Source organism: Dendrobates tinctorius, unplaced genomic scaffold (assembly GCF_039654945.1).
Source record: "Dendrobates tinctorius isolate UK_male_01 unplaced genomic scaffold, ASM3965494v1 ptg000045l, whole genome shotgun sequence".
Taxonomy (NCBI): domain Eukaryota; kingdom Metazoa; phylum Chordata; class Amphibia; order Anura; family Dendrobatidae; genus Dendrobates; species Dendrobates tinctorius.
Genome location: NW_027361713.1, coordinates 11,065,580 through 11,083,824, shown reverse-complemented (window position 1 = coordinate 11,083,824; position 18,245 = coordinate 11,065,580). Strand labels below are relative to the sequence as shown.

General features: G+C 44.8%; 1 protein-coding gene across 3 annotated transcripts in view; it reads right to left on the bottom strand.

Moving 5' to 3' along the window:
- Positions 1 to 18,245, bottom strand: part of TADA2A (transcriptional adaptor 2A) — a 252,718-nt gene that overhangs the window by 203,922 nt on the left and 30,551 nt on the right. For 2 of the 3 annotated variants that reach the window (XM_073575616.1, XM_073575617.1), the window contains exon 4: positions 2,649 to 2,740. In XM_073575616.1, coding sequence (XP_073431717.1) covers positions 2,649 to 2,740 — 92 coding nt within the window. Of the gene's footprint in view, positions 1 to 2,648; positions 2,741 to 18,245 lie in introns of those variants that run through there. The other variant, XM_073575618.1, reaches the window with a different exon arrangement.

Sequence of the window (18,245 nt, the reverse complement as noted above, 5' to 3'; positions counted from 1 at the left end):
AATAAAAATAATAAAGTGCGTTCGCCGCTCGGGGTCCACCGTGCAGTAGGTGTAAACACTGCTGCAAAGTAGTGACAGACGAGCAATATGGCGGAAATGCGCACGCGGGTTGAATGTCACCCAAGTGCGCTAAGCAATCTCTGTTTGCTCACTGAGATGTCAGCAGAGGTAAACACAAAAGGCTGAGCCTGTTAGTGTCACAGGTCTCAGGTAAATGCATACACGGTATCTGGTCACAGGAGCAGGACCCAAGACAGAGGAGCTGCATCCGTCTAGGCCTATCATGCGTGCGGCGTCGCTACTGCCGACGCCAAAGAGGGCTGCAACTGCAGCGCGGCGTAGGACACTGCCGCTAGTCAACAAAGCAAGGAAGCAGGCGCAATGTCGGACGCTAGCACTGTGGATGATCCTGTAGTGGCTTGAGGCTTGCCACGCGCTGCCGCTGACTCTAATCTAAGTCCCTGTACACATTCGTAATATCAGAGGGAGGGGATCTTAATGAGTCATTCGCAGGTTCATACATCCATCATCATTCACACAGTAGCAACTAGAGACTATACTAGCGCATGGCCGAACGGTCATGCGCGCTTTTTATAGCCGGGACCTTGCGGAAGCTTCCAGATCTCCGAGATGGACCAATGAGATCTGGAGCAGGACCTGGGCACATGACTCCCGATCTCCAATGGGAGATCGTCTCGTCAGCATGCCCAGTAGGAGAACAGAGGGACTTAGTATCTGGAGCGATTTGCTGCAAAGTAATCTCCTCTGCGGTAGAAAGACAGCAAGAGACCGCAGAATGTGAGGCTATGGTTTCCTGCAGAGCAGATGCAGAAACCTGACGCCTAACAAGAAGTTCATTGTGGATCTCTGAATGGTCCAATGTTGTCCTAAATGACGTTAAAATATAATCCACCTGTGTGTCATCAAGTCTCCGCATAAATGCACCTGCTCTGTGATAGTCTCAGTGTTCTGTTTGAAGCACATAGAGCATCAAGACCAAGGAACACAACAGGCAGGTCCGTGATACTGTTGTGGAGAAGTTTAAAGCTGGGTTTAAATACAAAATGATTTCCAAAACTTTAAACATCCCAAGGAGTACTGTGCAAGCGATCATATTGAAATGGAAGGAGTATCATACCACTGCAAATCCACCAAGACCCGGCTGTCCCTCTAAACTTTCATCTCAAGGAGAAGACTGATCAGAGATGCAGCCAAGAGGCCCATGATCACTCTGGATGAACTGCAGAGATCTATAGCTGAGGTGGGACAGTCTGTCCAAAGGACAACAATCAGTCGTACACTGCACAAATCTGGCCTTTATGGTAGAGTGGCAAGAAGAAAGCCATTTCTCAAAGATATCCATAAAAATTGTAGTTTAAAGTTTGCAACAAGCCACCTGGGAGACACACCAAACATGTGGAAGAAGGTGCTCTGGTCAGATGAAACCAAAATCGAACTTTTTGGCAACAATGCCAAACGATATGTTTGGCGTAAAGGCAACACAGCTCATCACCCTGAACACACCATCCCCACTGTCAAACATGGTAGTGGCAACATCATGGTTTGGGGCTGCTTTTCTTCGGCAGGGACAGGGAAGATGGTTAAAATTGATGGGAAGATGGATGGAGCCAAATACAGGACCATTCTTAAAGAAAACCTGTTGGAGTCTGCAAAAGACCTGAGACTGGGACGGAGATATGTCTTCCAACAAGATAATGTTATCCCAAACATAAAGCAAAATCTACAACGGAATGGTTCACAACTCTAAACATATCCAGGTGTCAGAATGGCCAAGTCAAAGTCCAGACCTGAATCCAAATCGAGAATCTGTGGAAAGAGCTGAAAACTGCTGTTCACAAACGATCTCCATCAAACCTCACTGAGCTCAAGCTGTTTGCCAAGGAAGAATGGGCAAGAATTTCAGTCTCTCGATGTACAAAACTGATAAAGACATACCCCAAGCGACTTGCAGCTGTAATCACAGCAAAAGGAGGCGCAACAAAGTATTAAGTTAAAAGGGCCGAATAATATTGCAAGCCCCACTTTTCAGTTTTTGAATTTCCACAAAAATTTAAAATAACCAATAAATTTCTCTCAACTTCACAATTGTGTTCCACTTGTTGATTCTTCACCAAAAATTTACATTTAGTATCTTTATGTTTGAAGCATGATATGTGGGAAAAGGTTGAAACGTTCAAGGGGGCCGAATACTTTTGCACGGCACTGTATATATATATTCTTTCAACTTGGCCTCTGATAATTGGTTCCTACAATGATTAGCATTCTATTGTGAAAAGATGACAAACATTATGCGAACTGCAACGTTATTCGTCCGCCGATTGATGATTATTTGCCAGTCTTTTAAAAGCCAGTTTACACTGGCAGGCTGCATTTAATATACAGTATACTTAGGTCAAAATGTAATAGATCTTGTGTAAAGAACAGAACTAAGAAGTGCTGCCAAGAACGATGATCTTTTAAACAAACAAAAATAATTTAACCACCGAACGATCATATTGCTCATACGCCTGTCTACACTGCACAACTGGGAAGCCGGATACTCAAGTGTAAATTCGCCTTTAGTGGACAAGTCTATGCCCAGCTGTAAGACTCATGTTAAAAAGTTTTTTGCTTTTTCAAAAACTTACCAGTTTCCAAAACCACAATCCATCACAGCTTCTAGAAGAGCCATCTCCTCCTGGGCTGTCCAGCTGGGATCCAGCACAGGAAAATCTGATGTCTAGGAGAAAAGATTAATTTTTACACATGGAAAAAATGGTTCTTGGCTAGTATCAACTTGTCACATTTGCACTTTGTATGTGCGGTAGATAACTCCTGTCTGTTACTAAAATCCTAAAAAGGAAAAGTGTTATGATTTTATTTCAAATGAAAGACTTTATTCTTGTTGTGTATATTTACAATACAACTGTGGGTATAGGCATCTTATAGACTCCTCTCCATTATTAAGCCGTGGGCTTGTCGTCACCTGACAATACAAAGGTGACATCAACCCCACAAATATGAACCCCACTTGCCACCGATAAAGGGCAAGTGGGAAGAGTAGGGAAAAGTGCCAGAATTGGAACATCTAATAGATGGCCCTTTTCTGTGCAGCTGCGGGCTGCTATTTTTAGGCTGTGGGGGCCCTTACCAGTCTGAGAATACCAGAAAAGCTGTCTGCTTTAGCAGGGCTAGTTGTAAAAAATGGGGGAGATCGTTTTTTAAATTAATTTACATAATTAAAAAAACAACAGCGTGTGCACCCTCTATTCTTGATAACCAGCCTTGCTAACAATAACAGCTTAGGGTTGTAGCCTGTAGCAGTCAATCTTGCCTGGCTGGTTATCAAAAATACAGGGGAACCTACACCGTTTTATTCATTTATAACTCAGGCGGCTGGCGATGTATACTCCCATCAGCCGGCGCCTGCTCTCACTGTTATTAGCAGCAGCAGGTGTATACTGATGGGAGTAATAGAACCATCAGCTGCCATCTGCTCTTGCTGTTATCAGTTGAATACAACTCACAACATTCTCCCCTGCTATCGCTGATAATACCGCGAGCAGGGGAGAATGAGGAGAGTGGTCTTCGGCACCCGGCACAGGGGAACAGCGTGAACAGTACCGCTGCTTCCAAGGCGCCGGTATGTGTCACACTGATTACACAATTTGGTGCTTAAAGCAAGATCCCACCTCCCACCAGTTTCTTATTCCTTTATAGCTTTTCAGTCATTTTTTTATTCACCAATGTGTTCTTACATTGCAGTAAAAGAAAGTTTACAACAGAATCAGTTTAGGTGCATCCGCTAGCTTCTTTAACCCCTTCCTGACATCTGATGTACTATCCCGTCCACGGCACCCGGGCCCCTATGACCGGGATAGTTCGTCATCGTGATCAGCGGCGCTCCCAGGAAGCATCGGCAGGGAGGGGGGGGCTCCCTCCGTGCTTCCCTGAGACCCACAGAGCAGCGCGATGTGCTGCGCTGCTCTGGGGGCCTCCTTCCCTGCTGGTCCCCGGATCCAATATGGCTGCGGGGACCTTCGGAGGCCTGCAGGGAGGCGGCTTACTCAGTGCCTGTCAGATCGATGATCTAACACAGCGCTGTGTGATGTGTCAGATCAGCGATCTCACACATGACAGTGATGTCCCCCCCGGGACAATGTAATAAAATTAAAAAAATAAAAGTGTAAAAATAATTTATAAAAAAAAAAAAAAAAAAAAGAAGCTAAATAAATAAAAAAATATTCCCTAATAAATTAATTTTTTGGAAATAAAAAAAACAAAACAATAGAAGTACACATATCTAGTATCGCCGCGTTCGTAACGACCTGCCTTATAAAACTGTCCCGTTAATTAACCCCTTTAGCGAACCCCTTAAAAAATAAAAATGAAAAAAAAGCAAAAAACAATGCTTCATTATCATACCGCCGAACAAAAAGTGCAATAACACGCGATCAAAAAGATGGATATAAATAACCATGGTGCCGCTGAAAACGGCATCTTGTCCCGCAAAAAATGAGCCACCACACAGCGTCATCAGTGGAAAAATAGAAAAGTTATAGCTCGCAGAATAAAGCGATGCAAAAATAATTATTTTTTTATATACAGTGGGGCAAAAAAGTATTTAGTCAGTCAGCAATAGTGCAAGTTCCACCACTTAAAAAGATGAGAGGCGTCTGTAATTTACATCATAGGTAGACCTCAACTATGGGAGACAAACCGAGAAAAAAAAATCCAGAAAATCACATTGTCTGTTTTTTTTTCATTTTATTTGCATATTATGGTGGAAAATAAGTATTTGGTCAGAAACAAAATTTCATCTCAATACTTTGTGATATATCCTTTGTTGGCAATGACAGAGGTCAAACGTTTTCTGTAAGTCTTCACAAGGTTGCCACACACTGTTGTTGGTATGTTGGCCCATTCCTCCATGCAGATCTCCTCTAGAGCAGTGATGTTTTTGGCTTTTCGCTTGGCAACACGGACTTTCAACTCCCTCCAAAGGTTTTCTATAGGGTTGAGATCTGGAGACTGGCTAGGCCACTCCAGGACCTTGAAATGCTTCTTACGAAGCCACTCTTTCGTTGCCCTGGCGGTGTGCTTTGGATCATTGTCATGTTGAAAGACCCAGCCACGTTTCATCATCAATGCCCTTGCTGATGGAAGGAGGTTTGCACTCAAAATCTCACGATACATGGCCCCATTCATTCTTTCATGTACCCGGATCAGTCGTCCTGGCCCCTTTGCAGAGAAACAGCCCCAAAGCATGATGTTTCCACCACCATGCTTTACAGTAGGTATGGTGTTTGATGGATGCAACTCAGTATTCTTTTTCCTCCAAACACGACAAGTTGTGTTTCTACCAAACAGTTCCAGTTTGGTTTCATCAGACCATAGGACATTCTCCCAAAACTCCTCTGGATCATCCAAATGCTCTCTAGCAAACTTCAGACGGGCCCGGACATGTACAGGCTTAAGCAGTGGGACACGTCTGGCACTGCAGGATCTGAGTCCATGGTGGCGTAGTGTGTTACTTATGGTAGGCCTTGTTACATTGGTCCCAGCTCTCTGCAGTTCATTCACTAGGTCCCCCCGCGTGGTTCTGGGATTTTTGCTCACCGTTCTTGTGATCATTCTGACCCCACGGGGTGGGATTTTGCGTGGAGCACCAGATCGAGGGAGATTATCAGTGGTCTTGTATGTCTTCCATTTTCTAATTATTGCTCCCACAGTTGATTTCTTCACTCCAAGCTGGTTGGCTATTGCAGATTCAGTCTTCCCAGCCTGGTGCAGGGCTACAATTTTGTTTCTGGTGTCCTTTGACAGCTCTTTGGTCTTCACCATAGTGGAGTTTGGAGTCAGACTGTTTGAGGGTGTGCACAGGTGTCTTTTTATACTGATAACAAGTTTAAACAGGTGCCATTACTACAGGTAATGAGTGGAGGAAAGAGGAGACTCTTAAAGAAGAAGTTACAGGTCTGTGAGAGCCAGAAATCTTGATTGCTTGTTTCTGACCAAATACTTATTTTCCACCATAATATGCAAATAAAATGAAAAAAAAAACAGACAATGTGATTTTCTGGATTTTTTTTTCTCAGTTTGTCTCCCATAGTTGAGGTCTACCTATGATGTAAATTACAGACGCCTCTCATCTTTTTAAGTGGTGGAACTTGCACTATTGCTGACTGACTAAATACTTTTTTGCCCCACTGTAAAATTGTTTTCATTGCATAAAAGTGCCAAAACATAAAAAAGACACAAATAAGGTATCGCTGTAATCGTACTGACCCGAAAAATAAAATTGCTTTATCAATTTTACCACACGCGGAACGATGTAAACACACCCCCAAAAGAAATTCATGAACTGCTGTTTTTTGTTCATTATGCGTCCCAAAAATCGGAATAAAAAGCGATCAAAAAATGTCATGTGCCCAAAAATGGTACCAATAAAAGCGTCAACTTGTCCCGCAAAAAATAAGACCTCACATGACTCGGTGGGTCAAAATATGGAAAAATTATAGCTCTCAAAATGTGGTGATGCAAAAACTATTTTTACAATAAAAAGCGTCTTTTAGCGTGTGACAGCTGCCAAACATAAAAACCCGCTATAAATAGTAAATCAAACCCCCTTTATCACCCCCTTAGTTAGGGAAAAATAATAAAATTAGAAAAAAAATGCATTTATTTCCATTTTCCCAATAGGGTTAGGGTTAGCGTTAGGGCTGAGATTAGGGTCAGGGGAGTGTTGGTGTTAGGGTTGGAGTTAGAATTGCGGGGGTTTGCACTGTTTAGGCACATAAGGTGCTCTCCAAAGGCAACATGGCGTCTGATCTCAATTCCAGCCAATTCTACGCTGAAAAAGTCAAATGGTGCTCCTTCCCTTCCAAGCTCCGCCATGCGCCCAAACAGTGTTTTACCCCCACATATGGGGTATCAGCCTACTCAGGACAAATTGCAAAACAAATTTTGGGGTCCAATTTCTCCTGTTACCCTTAGGAAAATAAAAAATTGGGGGCAAAAAAAACATTTTTGTGGAAAAAAAATATGATTTTTTTATTTTCATGCCAGGGCGTTATAAACTTCTGTGAAGTACTTGATTGTGAGATGCAACGGATCAGGTTTTTTCGACAGATCCAACTAGCGGATCCTTTGAAAAAAAGGATCCGTCGCATCCGTTTTTTCATCCGCTCCTTCCGTTTTTAAAAATGCCCACAGACAGAGAGATCTATAGATAGATAGATAGATATAGAACAGATAGAATACATAGCTACATCCATTGATATATCCATAGATATTGCCATAATCTAGTCAAGAGTTTGTTTTCTGCTGTCTTCATTTTTACTTGGACCTGTGTATGACTCGGCTTGATCTCTGGACTGTGCTTCTGGTTTTTCCGATTCTGATACCACGTTTTCCGACTGGCTTCTGACCCTCTGGCTTGTACCCTGAAAATGGCTTACGTCTTTCGTTTCTGATACGACGTTCCTGGTAGGTCCTGACTTCTCGCTTGTCCCTGACTACACACTTGCAGTCTCCCTTGGTACTTCTGCTCCTGACAGTTGCTGATTTCGGCTAGTCTGACCACTCTTATTACCTGTGACACCTGTGCTGTTGCTCTGTGTTACTACGCCGTGTGTGGGTGTGCAACCTCTCTTCCCTCACCATCACCCCCTGGAGGAGGTTGCGCTGTACTACACTGCAGCAGCACGTTATATTATAGCTGACCAAACACATTTAAAGGGGATTTTGCATTTTTTTTTCTCTGGTCATGGATCCGCTTGGTAACTTAGCGTATCAAGTCTCCAGGTTGACACAGAAGATGCGGTGTTTTTCGGTGCAACATCAGGCCCTTGTCACGTCTCATACTCTCTTACAGAAAAAACTGACAGACTGTTCAGGAAACTGTCCATCATGCTGTTAGTCGACCTGGGGATGCAGTTATGTTGTTGTGCATTCTCCCGAACCTCAGGTTAAGTTTCCTGATACCTTTTCTGGCATAAGAGATAAATTTCATACATTCAGGAAGAGTTGTAAATTATTTATTTCTTTGAGACCTCGATCGTCTGGGGATGAGACTCAGCGGGTAGGGATTATTATCTCCTTACTTAAGGAGGGTCCCCAAACTTGGGCTTTAGCGCTGCCCCCTTCTGTCCCTGAACGGATGTTGGTAGATAAGTCCTAGGGCCTCAAAGAACCTATGACAAACTGGACCATGTCAGAGGACACAATTATGGGTCTGGTTCAGGGAAAGCACTCAGCCGAGTGGTACAACTCCCAGTTCCGTCGATGGTCCTCTGAAATGTCCTGGGGTGACTCCGCGCTGAGAGGTCTGTTCAGGTGTGGACTGGCGGATAATCTGAAGGACGCTCTGGCTCTCCATCCACCTCCCTGGTTATTGGAGGAAGCTATGACTCAAGTATCCGCATGGATCAGAGGCTGCGTGCGAGAGGTATCGCACAGCAAGTGGTTCCATTGCTCTCTGCTGGTCCAATTGTTTTGCCGCTGTCTAAACCTATGTAAGTGGGGGCTTCCATCCTCGAGGAGGAGAGGAGACGGAGGCAGGAAGGAAAATTGTGGTTTTTTTTGTGGAGATCCCGGACATTGGAAAAAAGACTGCTCCTCCTGTCCACCAACCAACAAGTGGCTGAGTCTGGGTGATTGTCGTTGAGGTCACCCAGACTCTCATGTACCTTTTTATCTATTTTCAAAAATTTTGTTGCAAGTGGAACTTTGTTGTGTTAGTGGCTCCATGTCCACTTCTGCCTTCATGGATTGCGGGTTGTCTTTGAACTTTATTAACTCTAACTTGATGTCCAGGTGTCAGTTAGTGACAGTCAGGCTGGAGACTCCTATCCATGTTGTTGCCATTGACAAAACGCCACTGGCTAAGAATGGCATCAAATTTGATTCAGAGGAGTTTCTTCTTAAAGTGAGTTCCTTACACCAGGAACATATTTCATGCTTTATGGACAATCTGCCTTCTGGACTGGTGTTGGGGTTCCCCTGGTTACGATTACATAATCCTGTGATTAATTGGGAATCTTGGGACATTGTTAAATGGTTTCCCAATTGTTCCAAGAAATGTCTTGTTTCTGTATCGGTGTCATCAGTCAGTCTGGAGGGTATTCCGGAGTACCTGAAGGACTTTGAGGATGTGCTCTCCAAAAAGGAGGCTGAGGTTCTACGACCACACCGTCCATTCGATTGTGCTATTGAGCTTGCTCCTGGTGCCAAATTGCCCAAAGCCCGTTTGTACAATCTCTCCGCCCCTGAACGGGCCACTATGAAGAAGTATATCTCTGATAGCCTCCGTAAGGTCCACATTCGGCCATCTGTCTCTCCTGTGGTGGCGGGGTTCTTTTTCATGAAGAAAAGGGATGGTGGTTTACGCCCATGCCTTGATTTTCGAGAACTTAAAATCACGATAAGAAACACTTATTCCATTCCACTTATACCCGATTTGTTCAATCAATTGTCGGGGGCCAAGTGCTCCTCAGGGGGGCATACAATTTCATCCGTATGCGGGAGTGGGATGAGTGGAAAACTGCATTTCTCACCTCTGAGGGATTGTTTGAGAATTTGGTTATGCCCTTTGGCCTAACGTGCCAGCAGTATTTTAAAATTTCATTAATCATGTTTTCTCAGATTTAATGGGCGTTTCATGGTTTTTTATTTGGATGACATTGTTATATATTCTTCTGATAAACAAAATCACATGGGCCACCTCCGTGCGGTTCTTCAGAGGCTTAGGGAGATCTCACTATTTGCTAAACCAGAGAAGTGTTCGTTCTTTGCTCAGAAATTGTCCTTCCTAGGGGTCATTTTGTCTGCTGAGGGGCTTCGCATGGACCCTAGGAAGGTACAGGCTATTTTGGATTGGGTGCAACCCAGAGATCTCAAAGGTCTTCAGCGTTTCTGGGTTTCGCCAATTATAGAAAATTCATTAAGGGGTTTTCCCACATTGTCAAACCGGATTTAACTCGTAAGGGGGCTGATCTTAAAAAAATGGTCAGCTCCCGATGTGGTGGCGTTTTCTTCATTAAAAAACTGTTTCATGACCGCCCCTGCATTGGTTCAACCTGATTTGTCTAAACCATTTATTGTAGAGGTGGATGGCTCGGAGTTGCAAGTGGGGGCTGTGTTGTCCCACAGGCCCACCACGTTGACTAACTTAAGGCCCTGTGCCTTCTTTTCGAGAAAATTTTCCTCTGCTGAGAGGAATCATGATGTGGGTAACTGGGAGCTATTGGCCATTAAATTGGCATTTGAAGAATGGAGGCATTTTTTTTGGAGGGGGCTGTCCATCGTATCACTGTCATTACGGATTACAAGAACCTGTCGTACATCGAGTCCGCCAAATGTCTGACTCTGAGACAGGCAAGGTGGTCACTTTTTTTTTTTCCCCGATTTCAGTTTTCTATTACTTTCAGATCAGGGTCCAAGAATGTGAAGGCTGATGCTTTATCTCGTAGCCTGGATCCAGTTTCACCTCCTTCCTCAATTCTTCAGCACGGAGTGGTGGTGGCTGTGGTGTCCCCGGCATTGGAAAAAGAGATTTGTGAGGCCCAATCTCCTGCTCCTTTGTCCATACCTGATAATAAGCTCTTTGCACCTGTTCAGTATCGGATAAGGGTGCTTCAGGAGTTCCATAACTCAGCTCTGAGTGGGCATCCTGGAATCTCAGCCACAAGTAAAGCCATTACTAGGTTGTTTTGGTGGCCTCTGTTGGCTTCTGATGTCACTGGATTTGTGTCTTCCTGTGAAACGTGTGCTCGCGCTAAATCCTCTCATAACCGTCCGGCCGGGGAATTGGAGCCACTGCCAATTCCAGAAAGAACGTGGACTCATCTGTCCATGGATTTTATCACCGATCTTCCTCCCTCTAATGGCAAAACCGTGTTCTGGGTAGTTGTTAGGTTCAAACAGGCGCATTTTGTACCTTTGGCAGGCCACCCTAATGCTGAGACTCTATCTAAACTGTTCATGGAGCATGTGGTCCGATTGCATGGTGTGCCTGTCAGTGTGGTGTCTGATAGAGGGGTGCAATTTGTGGCAAAATTCTGGAGGGCTTTTTGAAAAATGCTGGGTATCAGTCTGACCTTTTCATCGGCCAACCATCCCGAGACCAACGGTCAGACTGAAAGGACTAATCAGTCTTTGGGGCAGATATTGCGATGTCTTGCTACGTCCAGATTGGTGATCTGCGAAATACCCATGGCAGAGTTTGCGTTCAATAATAGTGTCAAATCAGTCCACTGGTACTTCCCCGTTATTCTGCAACTATGGGTTTCTCCCTCACTTTGGTGAGTTTTCCCGGCTGGATTCAGGTTTGTCCAGGGGCTGATTCAGCCTTTTTGCAGTTGGGGGGAGATCTGGTGTGAGGTTCAGAGAAACATTGGGGAGGCTCAGGGAAAGTATAAATTTTTGGCGGATAAACGACCTACCAGGTGGGGGATAAGGTTTGGTTATCCACCAAGAATATTAGATTGACGATTCCTTCTGCTAAGTTGGGTCCCAAGTTTATTGGCCCTTATGAAATTTTAGAGGTGGTTATTCCTTGGCCTTCCGCATGCGCTTGCCTCCATCGTTGTGGATCCCCAATATATTCCATAAGGCACTTCTGAAGACGTCGGTGCCTTCCTCTGATGAGTCTCCCTTGCTCCCGCCGCCTGTTGTGGTAGATGACCAGACCGAGTATGAAGTGGAACGGGTTGTGGATTCTCATAGGCTCCGCCATTCACTTCAGTACTTGGTCCATTGGAAAGGTTACGGTCCTGAGGACCGGTCGCGGGTCCCGGCGCATTCAGTCCATGAGGATCAGTTGGTCCTGGCCTTTCACGCTCATTGTCCAGGGAAGCCTGGGGGTCCTATGGCCCCCCTGTTGTGAGCTCATTTTCTCGTTCAGCTTTGATGTCCGATGAACTCCCTCTGCTGGTGAAAGGAGGTGGTGAAACTGATTTGGATGGGAGAAACCTGTCACCTGAACAGGTGGATTGCGATTGGACATCCAGAATCTCTGAGTGGATATAAGGCAGCCGACGCCCTGTAGGGTTGCTGGTGATTTCTCTGCTCTGAGCTCTGGCCTCCAGTTCAGCTCCTGTCTTCTAGAGCTAAGTTTTGCTCTGTTATTGTTCCATGAGATTTTGTCTGATTTGTTTAGTTTTGTGTTCTGCCAGCCCCGCCTGGGGCTCTGCTGAATTTCCATTTTTGTCCCTGATCGGTTAAATCTCTTTTGCTCCGTCTTCAGAATATATCGGAGTGCTGATATAGGGATTTTGAAGTCTAGTGACTTCAGGGCCGTTTTTCCTATCAGACGTGTTGGGAAATTTTTGGTAGGGTTTTTGCGGATTGCAGCCAGCATCTTTTCTGTCCTTTCCTATCTAGTTAGATGGGCCCCATCGTTTGCTCTGCCTGTCTTTCTGTCTGTGTTTTCATCTGTTTTCACTGACAATACATGTTGGGGGCTGTCTATTGCTTTGGGGTCTGCTCGGGGCAGTTTAGATTTCCCCTTTCTTTCTTTAGGCTTATTTAGTTCTCCGGCTGTGAAGAGGTGTCTAGGACCACCGTAGGAATGCTCCACGGCTACTTGTTATGATTGAGTCACCGGAGGCAAAAACAGAAATGCTAGCTAAGTCCAGAAAACCAGAGAGGTTGGCAGCTATCGGATTGCAGACCCCTGAACCTATCAACACAACTAGCAGTAGCCGTGGGGGGTTCCTACGATGCCCTAGACCCCTCGAACACAGCCGGAGAATTAAATAGCCTAAAGACAGAAAGGGAAATCTAAACTGCCCCAGAGCAGACCCCAAAGCAAAAGGCAGCCCCCCACATATAATGATGGTGAAGCAAGAAGAAAGAACACAACACAGACAGAAAGATAGACTGAGCAAAGACAGGGCCCAAGCTAACTAGATAGGAAAGGACAGGAAGGCTGCTGTCTGCAATCCGTGAAAAACCCTATGAAAATAAGAGCCAACAGACTGACAGTGAAAAAGGCCCTGAAGACGCTAGGCTTCAAAAAGACTATGTCAGTACTCAGGAATATTCTGAAGACAGAGCAACCGGCAAAAGGAGAATCAGCTCACCCCAGCAGGGAATGGCAGAATCCAGAAAAGCAAGGCAAACAAAAACAAAACACAAATGCTAAAAGGCAAAGCAGAAAACTTAGCTTTAGAGGAGCAGGAATCAGACTGGTTTCCTAGAAGTCCACAGAGAAATCACCCGCAGAGCAGAAGGGCGTCGGCAGCCTTATATCAAGGTCGTGACTCCACTCAGCCAGTCATCATCATTAGACTCAGGTGCCTGATAATCAGGCTCATTACCTTCCTTTACCAGAATAGGGAGTTCACCAGACCTCAGTGACGAAGGGGAAATTGAACTCACAACAGCTACTGTTAGCTGTTGCGAATAGGATCAGGGGTCTGCAATCCGCTAGCTACCAACCTCTCCGGTTTTCTGGACTTAGCTTGCATTTTTGTTTTTTTCTCCTCTGGTGACTCATTCATAACAGAATCACCAGCCATACCGCAGATTCTAGGGTACTCGATAGCAGGAAAGAATTGTAAAAAAAAAACCAAAGTGTCAGAATTTTTTTTTTTTATGTATATTTTTTCCTCTTTCTCTGGGGCCGTAGGAGGAATTTTTTCTTAATGGAGATTAAGCAATTGTCTGATCGTGTGGAGCAGCTCGCTGCTGAAGTGCGGGGAATTTCTGCCTATCTTGCTCATTCACATGCTGCTGAACCAAAGATCCCTACTCCTGATGTGTTTTTTGGGGATCGGTCTAAATTTTTGAATTTTAAGAATAATTCTAAATTATTTCTTGCCTTGAAGCCTAGCTCATCGGGGAGCTCTGCGCAGCAGGTTAAAATTGTCATCTCTTTGCTGTGCGGCGATCCCCAGGATTGGGCGTTTTCTTTGACACCTGATGATCCTATTCTAACTAATGTGGACGCATTTTTTCAAGCCTTGGGGTTGTTGTATGATGAACCTAATGCTATTGATCAAGCTGAAAAAGCCCTGTTGGCATTGAGCCAGGGTCAGGATTCTGCAGAGTTGTACTGTCAAAAATTCCGAAAGCGGGCGGTCCTTACTACCTGGAATGATGGTGCCTTGGAAGCTCTCTTTCGGAAGGGTTTGTCAGAAACCGTAAAAGATACTATGGTGGGATTTCCTGTTCCCTCTGGTCTTGACTATTCTATGTCATTAGCCGTTCAGGTTGATCGGCGTTTACGTGAACGTAAAATTACATGAGAAATGTTGCCACCTGTTGAACAAATGTCTGAACCTATGCAATGTGATAGAGTTTTGTCTAGGGCGCAACGTCAGGAGTTCAGAAGGCGTAATAAGCTGTGTTTTTTCTGTGGAGATGCCTCTCATAATATTTCTGTCTGCCCTAAACAAGAGAAACGTTTTGCACACACATTTGCTGTGGGTGGTGTACAACCTAAGTTTCTTCTGGCAATTACTCTGATCTGCTCCCTGTCCACATTTTCCGCTAAGGCTTTTGTGGATTCAGGAGCGGCTCTGAACCTGATGGACTTGGATTTTGCTAAACGCTGTGGGTTTCCTATGACACCTCTGCGGACGCCTATCCCTTTGAGGGGTATTGATGCTACTCCTTTGGCGAAGAATAAACCTCAGTTTTGGACCCAGGTGGTAATGCAGGTCACCCCAGACCATCAAGAAAATTGCAGATTTTTGGTGTTGCATAATTTGCATGATACCATTGTTCTGGGGTTTCCCTGGTTGCAAATCCATAATCCAGTTTTGTGTCTGTGGTGAGTTGGGGTTGTCAGTGTGCTCTTAATGACACTCCTGTTTTCTCCACCTCTCCCCAGTCGCATGATGTTCCTGACTATTTGGCTGATTTTTATGATGTATTTAGTGAGAGTAAGTCTGCGTCTTTGCCTCCTCATAGGAGTTATGACTGTGCAATTGAGCTGAGCCCTGGGTGTAAATTTCCCAAGGGTCGACTTTTCAATTTATCTGTACCCGAGCATGAGGCTATGCGATCTTATATTAAGGAGTCGTTGGAGAAGGGTCATATTAGACCATCCTCTTCACCCTTGGGTGCTGTTTTTTTTTTCGTGGCCAAGAAAGATGGTTCATTAAGGCCTTGTATTGACTATCGTTCCCTCAACAAAATTACTGTTAAATATCAGTATCCGTTACCCCTGATTTCTGATCTATTCTCCAGAGTTAAAGGTGCTTGCTGGTTTACCAAGCTTGACCTCAGGGGGTGTATAATCTTATTCGCATTAAGCATGGGGATGAATGGAAGACGGCGTTTAATACTCCGGAGGGACATTTTGAGTACCTGGTGATGCCTTTTGGGCTCACTAATGCCCCTTCTGTCTTCCAGTGCTTCATGAATGATATTTTCCAGGACTTTGTGGATAAATTTTTAATCATCTATTTGGATGATATTTTGATCTTTTCCAGGGATTGGGACTCTCATGTGGAACATGTTCGGACTGTGTTCCGGATTTTGAGGGAGAATTCCCTGTATGTTAAGGGGACGAAATGCCTTTTTGGTGTACAGAGGATTTCATTTTTGGGATTTATTTGGTCTCCGTCAACTATTGAAATGGACCCAGCCAAGGTACAGGCCATTTATGATTGGGTTCAGCCCACTTCTTTGAAGGCCCTCCAGAAGTTTTTGGGTTTTGCTAATTTTTATCGGAAATTTATAGCTAATTTTTCTGGTATTGCCAAACCATTGACTGATTTGACTAAGAAGGGTGCTGATGTGCTGAATTGGTCTCCAGAGGCTGTTTCTTCCTTTCAGGAGCTGAAGCCGGGGTTCACTTCTGCTCCGGTTTTGCGGCAACCTGATGTCTCACTTCCATTCCAGGTAGAGGTGGATGCTTCTGAGATTGGTGCAGGAGCTGTTTTGTCCCAAAAAGATCCGGTAACATCTAAAATGAATCCCTGTGCTTTCTTTTCCCGAAATGAGCATTTGAGGAGTGGAGACATTGGTTGGAGGGAGCTAGACATCAAGTCGTGGTACTCACTGACCACAAGAATTTGATTTACCTTGAGTCGGCCAAACACTTGAATCCTAGACAGGCTAGGTGGGCCTTGTTTTTCACATGTCTTGATTTTGAGGTCTCTTTTCTTCCGAGCACTAAGAATGTCAAGGCAGACGCCCTCTCTAGGAGTTTCTTTGCTGATTCTCTTATTGTGACCAAGCCTGCTACCATCTTAGGTGAGGGGGTAGTTCTTTCTGCCATTTTGCCCGATTTGAGATGTGCACTGGAAGAGTTTCAGGAGGACAAACCTGAGCGTTGTCCCATTGGAAAATTGTATGTTCATGACCAGTGGAGGAAGAGAGTAATGTCTGAAGTTCATTGCTCCGCATTGGCTGGTCATCCAGGTATTTTTGGTACTAGAGATTTGGTGAGTCGGTCTTTTTAGTGGCCCGCCTTATCTCGTGATGTCAGGAATTTTGTGTAGTCCTGTGAGACTTGCTCCCGGCCTAAACCTTGTTCTCGCTCTAGTGGGTTGCTGATGTCTTTGCCGGAGCCCAGGAGGCCATGGACCCATATTTCAATGGATTTTATTTCTTATCTGCCTGTCTCTCAGAGAATGACTTATCTGGGTGATTTGTGATAGATTCTCTAAGATGGTCCATCTTGTACCATTCCCTAAGTTGCCATCTTCCTCAGAGTTGGTGCCCTTGTTTTTGCAACAGGTGGTCTTGCATGGGATTCCTGAGAACATTGTATCTGACATAGGAGTTCAGTTTGTCTCTAGATTTTGGAGGACTTTTTGTTCCAAGCTGGGAATTCAGTTGTCCTTCTACTCTGCGTTTCACCCTCAGACCAATGGGCAGACGGAGAGAACAAACCAGACTGTGGAGTCATATTTGAGATGTTTTATTTCCGCTGATCAGGATGATTGAGTTTCATTTTTGCCCTTGGCCGAATTTGCTTTAAATAATAGAGCTAGTTCTGCCACTTTGATGTCACCTTTTTTTCTAACTTTGGGTTTCATCCTTGATTTTCTTCAGGGCAGGTGGAGCCTTCTGCCTCAGCAGGTGTTGACACTGTGGTGGAGAGAATGCACCAGATTTGGGACCAAGTGGTGAATAAGTTGTCTCTCTCCCAAGAAAAGGCCCAGCGGTTTTCCAACCGGCATAGGACCATTGGTCCCCGGTTTAAGGTGGGTGATATGGTTTGGTTGTCATCAAAGAATCTCTCTATGAAGGTGGCTTCTCCAAAGTTTAAACCTAGATTTATTGTACCTTACAAGATTTTGGAGATTCTTAATCCGGTCTCTTTTCGATGGCTCTTCCTGTTACATTTAAGATCCATAACGTGTTTCATAAGTCTCTGTTGAAGAGGTTTGTTGAGCCAGTAGTTCCTTGTGGTGGCACCTCCTGACCCTGTATTGGTTGAAGGTAATGTGGAATATGAGGTTGAGAAGATACTGGATTCTCGTCTGGCTAGACGGAGACTCCAGTATTTGGTTAAGTGGAAGGGTTATGGCCAGGAGGATAATTCTTGGGTCTCTGTGCAGCTGATATTCATGCCAAAAGATTGGTTCGTGCTTTTCATTGGTCCCATCCTGATCGGCCTGGTGGCATGGATGAGGGTTCGGTGACCCCTCCCCAAGGGGGAGGTACTGTTGTGAGCTCATTTTCTCGTTCACCTTTGATGTCCGATGAACTCCCTCTGCTGGTGAAAGGAGGTGGTGAAACTGATTTGGATGGGAGAAACCTGTCACCTGAACAGGTGGATAGCGATTGGACATCCGGAATCTCTGAGTGGATATAAGGCAGCCGACGCCCTGTAGGGTTGCTGGTGATTTATCTGCTCTGAGCTCTGGCCTCCAGTTCAGTTCTTGTCTTCTAAAGCAAAGTTTTGCTCTGTTATTGTTCCATGAGATTTTGTCTGATTTGCTTAGTTTTGTGTTCTGCCAGCCCCGGCTGGGGCTCTGCTGAATTTCCATTTTTGTCCCTGATCGGTTAAATCTCTTTTGCTCTGTCTTCAGAATATATCGGAGTGCTGATATAGGGATTTTGAAGTCTAGTGACTTCAGGGCCGTTTTTCCTATCAGATGTGTTGGGACATTTTTGGTAGGGTTTTTGCGGATTGCAGCCAGCATCTTTTCTGTCCTTTCCTATCTAGTTAGTTGGGCCCCATCATTTGCTCTGCCTGTCTTTCTGTCTGTGTTTGTGTTTTCATCTGTTTTCACCGACAATACATGTTGGGGGCTGTCTATTGCTTTGGGGTCTGCTCT